The sequence below is a fragment of the Vidua macroura genome, chromosome Z, assembly GCF_024509145.1.
Source record: "Vidua macroura isolate BioBank_ID:100142 chromosome Z, ASM2450914v1, whole genome shotgun sequence".
Taxonomy (NCBI): Eukaryota; Metazoa; Chordata; class Aves; order Passeriformes; family Viduidae; genus Vidua; species Vidua macroura.
The window spans coordinates 18,598,728-18,613,035 of NC_071611.1; the positions used below are offsets into that span (position 1 = coordinate 18,598,728).

At 36.1% G+C, this 14,308-nt stretch overlaps 1 protein-coding gene across 8 annotated transcripts in view; it reads left to right on the top strand.

Annotated features, from left to right (window-relative positions):
- Positions 1-14,308, top strand: part of TTC39B (tetratricopeptide repeat domain 39B) — a 77,134-nt gene that overhangs the window by 17,602 nt on the left and 45,224 nt on the right. For 7 of the 8 annotated variants that reach the window (XM_054003237.1, XM_054003238.1, XM_054003240.1 and 4 more), the window contains one exon: positions 9,267-9,301. In XM_054003237.1, the coding sequence (XP_053859212.1) occupies positions 9,267-9,301 (35 nt within the window). Of the gene's footprint in view, positions 1-1,056; positions 1,082-9,266; positions 9,302-14,308 lie in introns of those variants that run through there. The other variant, XM_054003244.1, reaches the window with a different exon arrangement.

Genomic DNA, 14,308 nt, shown 5'->3' on the forward strand with positions numbered 1-14,308 from the left:
ATGTGGTAGAACTCTTGCTAACTTTATAAACATAATAAATAGTATCCTAAAATTATTTTTTATTTCAGTGGGGTTTTATACAATTTCTGTGGAATGATTGAATGATGGTACAAGATTTTACAAAAACGAATGAGCTTGACACTAAGTTCTTGCAATACTTAGAGGCTTGTCTGCTGCAAGAAGAATTAACGTGATTGAATAGTCATTCTTATGGCTGAGAAGGACAAACTTAGTGTTTTCCCTTGTGTAGTATCTGTTTTGAGAAGAATGCTTGTGTATTCTTTCTGTCTTCTCAGGCTCCTTAGTTGCCTTTGCATTCTTCTCAAATCTCTCTTCCTACAATAGGAAAAAGAAGATGTATCCAGACAAGGTGGTTGGTTGCATTTGCCTTTCAGTTTAGGATTGCTTGGCAATCAGTTTTGTGTAATGAAGTTGACCAAGAATAAAATCATATGCAATATTTGTAGAGATTTTCTAAAAGAAGTGCACTTTGGTGCAAATGTACTGAATGTTGAACTCCTGATTGAGTATGTGGTTTTTTTGTTCTGTTGTTATTTTGGTTTAGTGTTTTTTTGTTGTTGTTGTTGTTTTTTTTTTTTTTTTCCTGGTAACTCTTTCAAACAAATAGAAGCTACATTACACTCCTTTGGTCTTAGTGGTGACCAAGGAGGTTTGTGTGAGACAAACAGGAAAGGTGATCAGCTAGGAAGATGAAAGCTTTATTGCAGCAGTGAAGTTCTGTTGTACTGCCCTATTCTTCTGCCTCTTAGAAGTGCTTTCTGTGTAGAAACAACTGCAGGTTGAATAGCAAGAAGGTGCCACTGTAAACAGTAAGTAAAGTTGTCTTGGTGTTTAGCCAACTTTAAACTGAAACTCTATTCTGCTTTCTTGTGCAGCATGTTGGAGATGAATCTGATCATGGATAACTGTTGACAGCAGCCATTTGTATGTCAATCAAAGTAAAGTAGTCATAATGCTTTACTTGTCGAACGTGTAACTGAATCTGCTGATTTCCACTTTTCAGTCATGAGGGAGGGGTGCCGTTTAAAACAATAGAAGCTCATCCAGTTGTTCACAGCAGGTGAGAGTGATATCAGTTTATTAAAATGTGACTGCCTGATGCCTCATCTTTACAAGTAGGCTCAGAAAAATTGTCATCTTGAGGCTGCCTCTGGTATGCAGCCAGCCACGACTGCAGTTCATTTGGCTGAGGTTTGTTCTCGGTTCTGTCCTGGTTTATACAGTATGGCTATCTAAGGAAGGCAGAGTAGGAACTGTCCACTTTCTGCAACATGTTGATTTGCTGCTTTTCATTATAACAGTTCTTTCCATTACAAATGTCCTTTCTCTGTAAAAAATGGAGGGTAGATTTTTTTTTTTAAGACTCAATTTTCTTGTATCTTCTGGAAATTTTTGGGTGACCAGCAGCATCAAAAGGCCACTGCTTTCCAGACTGTAATGGAGAAACCTTTGTTCTTGTGGTTACTGACATCTAATTTTTGAGCTAAGTGACAATGAAATTTGTTTTAATTTCTAATTTTTCATCAGTTCTTTAGTTAACCTAACTTCTAGCAAAACTGAGTTTTACCTTACCAGTTCCTAATTTCTTCTTGGTGTGTGAATGTGTTTTTTTGTGATATTTGGTATGTCTTGGTGTGTGTGGTTTTTTTGGTTTGTTTTTTTTTTTTTTTTTTGGTTAAAGCATGACTCCCAATCATGTCTTGAATGTCTCATGTTCTATTTAGATGAGAGTGAATAAATAAGTCTGAACTACTGAGTCTGATCTTTGGCTGCTGATTACTGAAGTTCTTCATCTACAGTGGAAAACACAGCTTCTCTAAAACCACCACCATTGTCTGTCTACTCAGCTCTCTGGAAAAGCACTTTTATTTTAGGCAAATAATCTTGAGAGTTTTTTAAGAAGCAGATTAGTTATATTTATAGTTCAAACGAATAAATCTGAAATAATATGTAACCACAAAAATATATGCATTTTTTCTTTTAGAGAAATTAATTTAATTTTTTACTTTTCATGTCAAAATTGGTTGTACTGTGTGGAGCAGAACTTGTGCATTTTCATACCATTCTTGCTGCCTCAAGGCTATTTCTGTCTCTGGTAAGGGGAAATAATTTTCCTGTTTTGTAACAGCTTCATCATCTCCTTCCCTTTTGAACTGAGTGTTATTCATTTGTTTCTGTTCCTAGGCTATTAATTGTTAATACCAGGATCTGGTGTTGAAGTGTCAAATAAAGCATGTGTAGGTGACAGAGATAAAGAGCTGGAGATATCTTTTCCTTCCTCTGCTCCCCCAAGTTGTTCCTCTGCCAAGACAGCATTGAAATGGTGTTTCTCTCCTATGTTTGGGTTTTTTTTGCCTGTAAACATAAAGATGTAGTTTAACTTCCATTTTATTTTCTGCTGGTTTGTAGAGTAGACTGCTCTTTTCTGTAAAAAATTGCTATGAAGTCTAATGAAGCAGTAGCTAAAAAATTAGGATTTTAAAGCACTTTATAATGCAAAGTATTGTCAGTTCTACAGAAATATTAGGATGTAAAAAGCATCTTAAATTTTTTAGATGAAACCTATATTTTGTTTGGCTCATCAAAATACTTATTCTTTACATCAATACTTTATAAATTAGCTGAAGATATGTGACAAATTAGCTTTTGGGTCCTGCTGTAGTGCTAGGGATTTTGTTTCCTAACATATGGGAAAATATGCAGTCCTGAGTTGGGTTTTCTCAAGCAACTGGCCATTTAAGCAACAGTTGTTCTGTCCACTGCCATCCAATTGTTGTGGAGACCTTTCCTGCATATTAACAGAATATTTCATAAGTCAGATTCTCAGAACTACTTTTCTTTTTTTTTAGTTCGTGCAGGTACTATCTGCAGTTTGTAGATGTGTGTAGCTGCAGATGAATCAAACCCAATTTTCATAGCTGAACATATTTATTTTGGACTGAGCAATCTTACAAACTAAATTTTTGTAATTTAAGACTGATGAGTTGCTCTGTTGTTCACCTCCATCATTCTTTTTTGTGAAGTAGTAATTTCTGATATTTGATGCTTCAAAGTGTTGTCCACAAAAATCAGATTCGTTAACTGATGTGCAACAAGCTAATAATTCCACAAGAGATACATTGATTATTTATTTATTTAAAGTTGCACAAGGCTGGGTGCTCAGAGGCATTCCACAAGTCAAGCATGCCCTTCCAGGCTTCCCATGCCATTATTCAGACACAGAATTCAGTGTTAGCAATCTCCCAAGCACAGCCCCTCTATTTAGTTAGTGATTTCCATACAAGTTACATAATTACAGGGATGGGTCTTCACCTGAGCAAGGGTCTTCTTGACTTGTATATCTGGGAGTTTTGCCAGTTGTGTTGCTGTTCTTTTGTTATTTTCCAGCTTCTATTAGCAGTTCTCAGTTCAGTCAAGTCAGCGAAGTGGAGAGATTGCATGCTGTTGTTTGAAGTAATATTCTAAGGAGCTTTCATATTGCTATAATGTTTGGTAACTTTTAAATGCGCAGTGATTTTAAGTTATCACTTCTGTGGACCTGAAATGTAAAATTCTTAGCCATGAGTTTCTTTGAATAATTTTTAATGTAGTCCTGGCTAAGGCTAAGGAAAAAAAAAATAGTCACAAAATTCATAACAGAAAAGCAGAAAAAAAAAGTACATCTATTTATATTCTGTTCCATTTATTAGAAGAGTGTGTGGTGACTGCTGGCTTAGAGAAGCTGTTTGGAAACTGGTTTCCTTGTTGAAATTGTGAGAAACGAGCCTCACTTTTAAATTTTTAAAAAGTTTATTAAACCTTAACAAAAATTACAGCAAAGAACTGAATAAGTAAAAATCACAGCACTGAGACTCCCCATGACTATCAGTCACATGCTCCTCTATAAAATGGATGCTCTGCCTTTTATATCCTTAGCCCCTCCCAAAGTTTTGTTAGTCAGCTCTTTCTCTGCCATCCATGGGTGGAGATTACATTCTTGCATTTTACAGTGGAGGTCAGGTGTTTTTATACCACACCTCCTGGTAACAAGCTGGCCTTCTCCAAATGCCCTGACTACTAAGGCTATTACAAGGGGGAGGGGAAAGAGGACTATGGGAGGACATATTACAGTAACATCACTATACATTTTAACATCCACATAATATATATCTATATCTATATCTATATCTATATCTATATCTATATCTATATCTATATCTATATCTATATCTATATCTATTAATTTTGAAAGCCAACTATTACATTACTCATCTATAATAAAATGAAGACCATATGGAAGGTCTTCTGTAGCCTCTGTTCATATTATAAGCGTTGTAGGTCGGTTTCTTCTTATACCTCACCCATTGTCTTCTCATGGTTGCGTGTTTTTCCTGTGTTCAGTGCATACTCCCACATGCAATGTATATGCTAGTGCTATTTCAGCTGAGTCTGCCAATTTTTAGCCAGAGTCAGTAGGAAGCCTCTCCTGTAATTTTAGAAAACTGCTTCTGAGCTTGTCAGCTAAGTTTTATTTAGAATCCTTTAAGTCCCATGGGATGAATCCACATACAGAATGATAATTTTAACGTGAATGCGGTGAAAGGTGTGTTAAACTTTCCTTTCAGTTGAGAAAATTTAGACCTCAGTGGAGCCTTTTTCTCTTCATGTAGAATTCAGTTGCCAACTTCAAAACTGGTAACTGAGCTTTCCATGGGCAGCTGCGGGCAGTGAGTAGGCAGGGCAGCATGCGTGAGGCCAGAGACTGGGTTTCCTGTGCATGACTTTCACCTAGCATTGGTTGCTTTTTTGAGAAGGATGGTGTAAGACTGAATTATAAAAGACAAAAGGATAAAATAGTAGTTAGATGTACCCATACTCGAACTAGAAGTTTTGACAAAAACATCTTGAAGTGCATGTGCTTGCTAAATATGCAGCTGTCTCCATAGATTCCCATGCTTTGCAATATCTTAATATGTGTGTTTCCCAAAGAGGGTGTTACAGATAAGTTTATGGTTTTTCAAGTCACCTTAAAACTATTGTTTATTTAATACTGACAAAGTAAAGCTGTGAAAAGGACAAATAATGTGGTAGAGCAATAGTATTAAATGCTGGGTAGGAATTCATTATTATTTTATGTGGTCTTATTTATCTGTTGAATTAATAAGGACCCTTATTCATGTTATGTTTATATTTTTGAGTTAATTTTTTGGTGGGGTTTTGTTTACTTTGCCCAATCAGTATGGACTCCAAATTGTGCCTGGTGTATCTAGATACTGTTGGATTTAGTTTTTTGAAGTAATGTTGTTTTCAGTGGGGAGAACCTAGATGCTTCATACCTTATTTGGTAGTCATATCTTATAATAAATCTGAATTTTAAAGGAATAGTTTAGATTGATCAAATTGGCCTGCTTCACTTGGAAAAGAGCAGTGTTTAAACTCTTAGCTTGATAGAATATTTAGTGAACTTAAAACAATAGTATAGGAGTCAGGGTATGTAGTCTGAAATTTCCTTAGAGTTGATTTATGATGAAGGTGGAAGAAGACAGAGTTCACATTTGATGCTAGGATCTCTAATAAGCAAGGCAAGAAGTTGTTTCTTCTTTCTTCCAGTGCATTAGAACAAAAGTGTAGGTATTGATAGATGTCCTTATATTAGTTGAAGAATCTCCCTTACATGCTGCTTTTATGAAGCTTGAGAGGTGAAGTGTCTGCTGTGGGTGGTTTCTGATCTCATTGCTAGAGTGTAGGAACTCTTCTGTTTATTAGTACACTGTGTCCATTTATATCTCTGTCTGATTTTCATTTTCTTTGCTTCACAAAACATATTAATATCTCTAAGTTATGTAAACTTAGTTGTTTTTAAGCCTGTTTACATCTTGAAAAGGATAGATCATAAAGATTTAAAGTAATAATGCAATTATCAAACAAACAAAACTAAAGACTCTATGATTCAAGAAACATAATTTTGAGACAGCTTTATTTTGCTAAATCTTGTGCTAATGATTTTCAGATATCTGTGGAAAAAGCCTGAGTCATGCCATCTAGTGGCAGTTTTACAATATTATGTGTTTTCAATTCTCGGATGGTTGTGTACTCTGGAAAAAGTGCGCTAAAAATCTGTGGATTGCAGCATTAATCAGCATTGTATTGAGCAAGATAGTTGTCAAACTGTTTCTCTTGGTACTAGTTTGTGTTCATGTATTTCTTTTTCTGAGTAGAATGTCTGAAAAAAGACTTTGTTGTCCTTTTTGGGGATTTAACAGTTCAGATTTCCTTGAGATGTCTGTTGTATGTGTGTCCTGTGGCCATGACACCATTATAACAAGGACATACTGGAGCAGGAATTTTTGGGACCTGCTGCAGGAAAAACCTGGACCAGGTGAAGGAAGGAAATGAATTAAGAACTGCATCCACCATGTAAATAATGGAAATGGTGTTCTGTGCTAAAGTGTGGAGGTCACATTCAGTCTTTGCTGTGGGCAATGCCTGACAATGCCCTTTGTTTGTGCTAAGTAAAAACACGTCCCTTGTATTAAATAGCCTGCTTTGCTGTAGACTGAAATGAACGAGCACCTCTGGAAACTGTTGTGGCTTCTCAGCTGTGTCACCTGTAACTTGCAATGCTGGAATGTAAATACAGCCTTAGGCCTTTAAGATGCTGTGTATTTTATGTAACACTTCACTCAATTTTTTTGTTGAACAGGCTTAATTTACATGTAGATTTTAACAGACTACTGGAAAAAGTGCAAATATCTTCTGAGTACTTTTTAAATAATTTGTTTCTTGGTAGGAATATGATCACTCCTATAACTTGATCAGGGAGGAGGTACTCTGGTTACCTCTCTGTCAGTCCTTTTCTTTACACCTTAAGATGATGTCACTTTTTTGTTGTAATGGGCATGGAATGGAGTAGAAAATGGCCGGGCTTCTTTTCGACTGTGCCCAGCTTTTTTTCTGAGAGTCTGTACAGCAAATTTGTCTAAGTCTGTGGAAATGGGACCAAGATTCAATTTGAATACTTTCTAATACCCATTTTGCATGCATTTGGAATAGGAAGACATGGGAAACTTCAGAAAAAACCTATGGATTGGGTTTTTGGTCTTTTGTTGTTTTGTTGGGGTTTTTTTTTAAACATACAAGCTGCCTTCAGTGATGTTTTTAGCACCTTTGAGGAGTCCCTTGAAAGGCTGTGACTATTTCCTATGCCTTGATGTTTGGGGAAAAACACTAAAGCTGTATTTCATCCTTTTAAATGTGTGGACAGCCATTTGAGCAGTGTGAATGGCCAGAATTAAAACTCAGAAGCCACTAGGTAAAGGAGGCATTTAGCTAGACAGAATGCAAATTCTCTCTCTGTTTCTTCCTGCATGTAGGTGCTGCCCTTGTATGAAGGTTTGAAAGACCCTGTGAAAGGTTCACATCACTGATATTTTTTCATGTGAACTCCCAGTCATTACTATTCTTTATTAAGTACTTGACAGTTAAAAGTACATTGACTTTTGCTTTTCAAGTTTGTTCTCTTAGCAGAAATGGAATTGTGCTCAAAAAGCTATGAGTGCGTTTTTCTTGTTTATTCTGCTGAATTTTTTCTCTTGTCTCCAGTAGTGTCTCAAGGAGGCAACTAGTCTTTAGTGAAGAAGTTTATTAGAAGACTGGTGACTTCTATAGGTGTCTGGGGTTAATCATGGGCAACAGAATTTCTGTTCAGGATGTTCCTGTTGGTTTCTGTTCAGCTTTTTGAAACTCTGGTTCTCCACAGATCAGGAGGATCATTTAACTGGCCTTTTCCAAGTTCTTTTAATTGGCATTTTCTGAATGCTTTTAAGTTCCACCTGTACTTGACATTGGTGAAGCCACTCTTGAAATTCTGTGTTCTGATTTAGTCCCCTCATTCCAAGACAGACAGTGTGGTACTATGGCATGTATAAAGAAGGACGTGGAACTGGTGAAGGGTCTGGAGCACAAATCTTGTGAGGAGGGGCTAAGATAGTTTAGGCTGGAGAAAAGAAGATTCCAGAGAGATCTTATGACTCTGTACAGCTAACTGAAAAGGGCTGTACAGAAATGGGGGTTAGTCTCCTCCAGGTGTCTTCCTGGGATATGTTAAAAATCTGTTCCATCATGCTTCCAGTTTTATAAGGAAAGAGCAGGAAGCACAGTTGCAAGTAGGAAATAGTTTCTGACTGAAGAGTGACTGAGTAAGGTAGCAGTCTTTGGCTCAGAAGAGAGGTAAATTGGATGATGTAACAAAAGCTTTCAAAATTTTAAGTGTCAAGGAAAGAGCAAGTACTAATTGCTTCTTTACTGTTTTTGAATAAATAAAACTAGGAATTGTTAAACAAAGGTAGCTGGAGCCAGGTTCAAGTAGAAATTCTTATTTTGCACAAAATGGGTGCAAAATGGCTCATGGAATTCTTTACTAATGTTATAACTCATGAATAAAACAAAGTCTACATGGGATTGAGGAAATAGGACTGGTATTCGGAACAGAGAGCTACTGAAAATCACAAGATGGTCTGACTGTATTTGGGCCTTGAACACCCGGAGTTGCCAGAGGCTGGAAGGTGTGAGCTGGAGAGGGATATGTGAGGGAGTGCTGTAGCCCATTCATCCTTACTACACGCTTCTAGAGCCCAATTTTGGAAACTGGATACAGAAATAAATTATATTTGAGCTAAGCTGTTCTGCTCATTTTTACATTTGTGCACTTCTTTTTTTATTTCAATTTAAAATTTGAACCTAGGTTGAAAGAGCTTTGAATCTAGGTGGAAAGAAACAACTTCTAGATTTCTGGACTAATCTGTTCACATAACAGCTTTTAATATGGAAGCTGGCTGTACGTGCACGCTATCTGTCACGCATTCCAGATTTTGGCTAGCCTGCATATCAGGTATATGCACAGAACACCTTTCATTTCATGTGTAGATTATACTGTTCAGCTAGTGCATCCTGAATATGTCACATGTGCTGCATGAACTCCTGAGGCATAAGCCTGTATTGCCTTCTGTGATTTACATGGTAGAAGCTTAGGATCTAAAAAGGAAAAGATCTTTGGTTTCATTCAGCTATAGTCTGATGTGGTAGGCCCGTAGGAAATCTCTCTGTATAATGATTTGCAGTGAAAGCTTAGCAAACAGTCAGTAGACTGTGACTATTCTGATGATTACTGTCTGTTGCAGAAGTAAGTGCTATCTGGTAATGATAAATTTCTGCTGTGTTACAAAATACATACACATTAGATTGAAACTTCTTTCTTTCTTCTGCAGGAAAACTTTGAAGATGCCTATGAAAACATCCCCGTGTAAGTAGAATATTTTAAAATGTGTGTTTGTTGAAACTCCTTATACAGAAGTGGAATACTATGTGCACACCATTCCAGGGAAGCATAATTTTATATGCACTGACTACATTCACATTTTTCAGAACAGTTAAAGTCCTCAAGAGTTGAGAAATGAAGTATAATTAGGTTGGTATACGTGATGAAATATTTGTCAACAAATGTGAACATTGTAAGGAATTAAACCAGGAAATCTTGTAACTGAGTTACATACTGACAGCTCTAGACATTTTTGCATGGTGAAAATATAGTCGCTTAACATTATTAGGAAAATTTTGGATCATTATGCAAGACCATCTAAGCAAGATTTTCAAATGGAAGTTGCTATGTCTTTATAATATGCTGCTGCACAGATGTTTTCCCCTAATGAAGTGAGATAATCACTTCTCTGGTGTAAGATCTCATGCTGAAGCAACACCTTTCTTAAACTGTGATGAAAACACATTATGCTGTTTGTAAGTGGTTTTAGTTTTTCTCCAGGATTTTATTGTATTTTTATGCCGTGAAACACATGAGGAGTTGACTTCTGCTGATATCCTCAGATTGCTAAAACACTTCTAGACCCAGCTGTAGGTTTGGACTAAACTTCATGGCCAGAACATCCATGGTCTTGGGAAGTTGTATTTTACAGATTGCCAGACCCTCTGTATCTTTCCTAGGATAGAAAGGTCTGATCTGTGTAGAACTGAGAAAAATTATACATTGTTTCTTGACACTCAGAAGGAAACAAGAACCTGATATGTTCAAATTGAGAATTCTTCATGTTAATGATTGCTTATTCTTCCTTGACTGCCTAGCAGTTTGTCCATGATTGGGTAACTTATCTCTTCGGCCTCTGTTTTCCCTGGGACAGGGATGAGAGTAACTTGAAATACTGTATGAAAATATTTATCCAATATTCATTCGTTCTGTGTGAAAGTGTTTTGTTTTCTATTGACGTCTGAGCAGGGCATGGTTGTTTATTTTTGGCATGCAGAGCTTTGATTTGTTCTTTCTGAGTGTCTCTTCTGTGTTCATAGCTGTCTTACAGATACACTTTTTATAACAGAAGTTAGGATGTCAGTTTATTCTGGCTGGTATTGCTTCCATCTGCAACAAGCATTGTATAGAAAAGTAAATGAAAGATGATAGAATATTAATGGGACAAAAAATTGTGTTGTTACTTAACATCACATTGAACATAGTGGATGTTATATTTTTTTGTATCTGGGCAGGACTCTTCACTAGATTAGACTCCCCTTTTTCAAATTCTTTCAAAGATATGGCTACTTTAAAAAATGTGCCTAAGGAACTGAAAAAAAATCTTGGAAAGTTTTGTGAAAGTCTTCCATCTTATCTTTCTTGAAATGCTTTGATTGTAGTTTTCAGATTATACTAGTAGTTTGCCTGAGGGAAAGCCTTTTGTAAATTTAATGCCATACTGGTTGTTCCTGATATTTCTCTATCTCTGAACAGAGAACTAATTGTAGCTTTTTCATTGTTATATTGAAACAATGAATGGCCAGAGGTTTAAGCTTCTGGGAAGCTGTTTCTATTTTTTTAATTTTGCTTTTGTTAAATTCACTTCCATAACTTTTTGTGTCGGTGTTTCATTCTCCCTTATTTTGGATAGGAAGATGGCATTGTTAGAGCTCTGTGATGATATGCCCTGGCATTGATGATATGCCTGGCATTGGTTTGAGTGCTTTGTCGCAGTTAGTTATATCCTATTGAATTTAACTAAAATGGACCTTTTTATAGGGAGTTGGGTCAACAAAGACTCATGTTTACTTTTGAGATCAGTTTTGGTTGAGATTCTGTCAGATCATTGTGTTGGTTTAGAGAATTGGGAAAGAATGTGTAACAACCAGTTCTTCATAGTATTTCACACACCACTCTGCAATTCTTAGTGTAAAATATGTATATAGTAACACAGCTCTGTATTTTGCACCAGGAGATGCTAGTGAATGGTTTTGCTAGTCCAACTTTACTTCAACTGGCTTTATTCTTTAAATATTATTGCTTACTGATAGATACCAGATTGTGCAGGTTAGATGTTGAAAGGGCAATGAGTTACCTTAATATGGTAAAATCCTTCCTTAAATCTAGTGTGCTGGCTTTCATGTCTGATGACAGGCCCAGGAGGAAATCAGTATTTGCTCCAGTGGTTTAAATGTATTAGATTATCTGTCTAGAGAGTCTGTCTAGACTCTTTTGTCATCTTCTACTCATGGTAGTTACTGTAGATATAAACAGCAACTCCAAAACATGTAATGATCACAAAATACTTGCTTTATAGAAACATAAAGAAACCTTTAAATAGAGTTATTTACTGTAAATTTTGTTTGCTGGTACTAAAGCTGAAGAAGGACTCTTACAGTAGGTCACTCTGCTGTTTTACTTAAAGCAAGCACTAGCATTTAATATCTTCTCTGCCAACAAAACTGAGTTTTCAAAGTACTGGTTTGATAGTAGGACTTCACAGACCATCTTCAACCTTCCAAAGATAATAGGTGGAATATATATCAAAGTAAATTCACCATCACCTGTTTGTGTTAACTCAGAGCTGCTTTGATTGGCATATTCTGTTGTAAAAGGAACTGAGTAACTAGAGGCAAACTATGAATTCTGTTGTGGAAACTGAAGCCTCTGACAAGAAGTTTTGTGGTGGTAGGATGCTTTTTTAGCATTTTTGCACTGGAGTGTCTGCTTCCAAGTTTTGGCCTGGGTGGATGCGTTTGACTAAGTTACCTAGTGGCTGCCAAGCACCTACAGGTACAAAAACATACGTAGATGGAACAGATTTTTTGTGTGGTTTATTCTTTTATATAATGCTTGCTAAAAATGCCCCATCAATACCTAAATCTTAGTATGGAAAAACTACAACTTTTAGTCTTACTGAGCATAATAATTCTCTACTTTGATGTTTTCAAAATATTTCTGCTATCTTAATTTTTACTCAAATAATTCTGAAAATCTCTTTGTAGAATGTAGATATTCATGTTTTCTGTTGCCAGAGTGTAATTTTCTAAATTATATTGTCTTTGGCATTACAGCTAGATTGAAAGTGGTCAGAGTTCTCAACAGTTTTTAACCATCACTGTATTATGCTTAGCATGTACTGACCTTGCCACTGCTATTTTGATTTCTGAAGTTCTCTATTTGTTTAGAACATATATGAAATATTAATTCTCTTGGTATTTCTGTCCATCTTATTTTACTAACTGTTCCTTAAAATGTCATCTGTCTGTGAAAGGAATAAGTGACCATCAAGTTATGTTTGTCTGTGCAATCTTCTTAGATTGCCATGCAGTCTTTCTCTTTGAGATAAAGGCAAAGACAGTGCCTTTATTTACGAACCCAATATCAGAGGTTTATGTAAATGAATAGCAGCACTTAGAACAACTGTATTATGATAGCTGTGTGGGTATGTAGACGCTCTGTATGAAGATGCTCTGTGGTTGTCTTTGGGAAGAAACATGCTAGTCTGCCTAACTGCTGTAAGCAGTCATATGCAGAGGAAGTCTTCACGTTGTGCTATTTTAATGAAATTTCAGGCACCAGACCCTGTGTTATGTCATCAGTGGAAAGATAGTGAGATCTCATTTAAACACAATTAAAACATTAAGTATTTGAAAAGTGGGAGCTTGCATTCTGTAAGCAAAGCAGACAGATGATTTTTGATCAAGAATGGAACTCCTGGGATTTTTTGTCTTTATCAGTTTGAGCAAAAAGAGACATACTTCGTTGATTCTCGTTTGCATTTTCTTTGCCAACCCAAAGCTGTGTACTGTTAATCCTTGATCCTGCCAAAGCAGCTCTGTGTGGTATTACTGGGGTGATAGATTAAGGGCCAGAAGTGTTTAAGGAAGTTAGAGCAGGTTATCCTTGTAATCTTAGATGTGTAGTTAAGATTTCAGTTACACCTGCACATGTGACTGTTTTGTCAGTGAATGAAATTGAACAGTTAAGGAAATGTCTCTAAATTCAAATTTTAATTCAAGAAGCTAAAAACTTTTAGGAACAGTTCCTGTCTTCATAACTTTAAACTCACATTTTGACAGTCTTGAGATGGTGAGAAGCAGCTGTGACAATTTAAATTATCAAAATTTTATTTTCTTATGTTTGACCCTCAAGGTTAGGGAAAAAAGTTCCAGTAAAGGTAGTTTTTGTGTCTAGAAGATAGTATTTTCATAGGTGCATAAATATAAAAATATGACACGCTAGCTACTTTATATTGTGAGTTTCAATATTTGAAACAGCAGTAATGATACAGCAACCTTATCTCTCTAATCTTTCCCCACCCTAAACAGTTCTAAGATTAAAGATTAAACTTGGAGAGGTTTCCATTGGTTGCACATTTTCATGGTTACACATTTTCATATGTAAACACCTGTTTATTGCCACTACACCTTTTGCCTGTGCTGTAAGATTTCTTTGTGCTTGTATTTCAGTAGAAGACTTCAGGCCACATTGTGCTATTGTTTGTATTGGTATCTTCTATTCACTTTGAAATGTGCATTTCCACTTGTCTTCGTAGCTCCTTAGAAAGCGAGGAGATGAGGTAGACAAAAATCTGAACCATTTCAGAGACATTGTATATAGAAGAGCCCAAAACTCTGCATATTTTCCCCACCCTGTTATTCTTTTTGCAAGCCTTTGCTGAAAGGCTAGAGCACAAAAATATACCACAGCGTGTTTTTTATCCCATGTTCACTGAAAGAAACCTGTCTTAATTGAGTGTAAACATTTCTTTGCTGTTCTGTGACTTGTTCTTTCATTACAAATCAATTAACACTGTGGCTTTAAATTTACATCATATTTTGAGGATGGGACTTTCTGGAGACTTCTGGAATTTATTTAAATATCATGTTGGAATCTTGATATTATTCTGGAAAACGTGATCATATCTGTGTTTTCTTTCTTTAAAGGTCTTTCAGGAAAATAATGTTTGTTCTGTGCTTTAATAAAGACTGCATAACACTATTTATA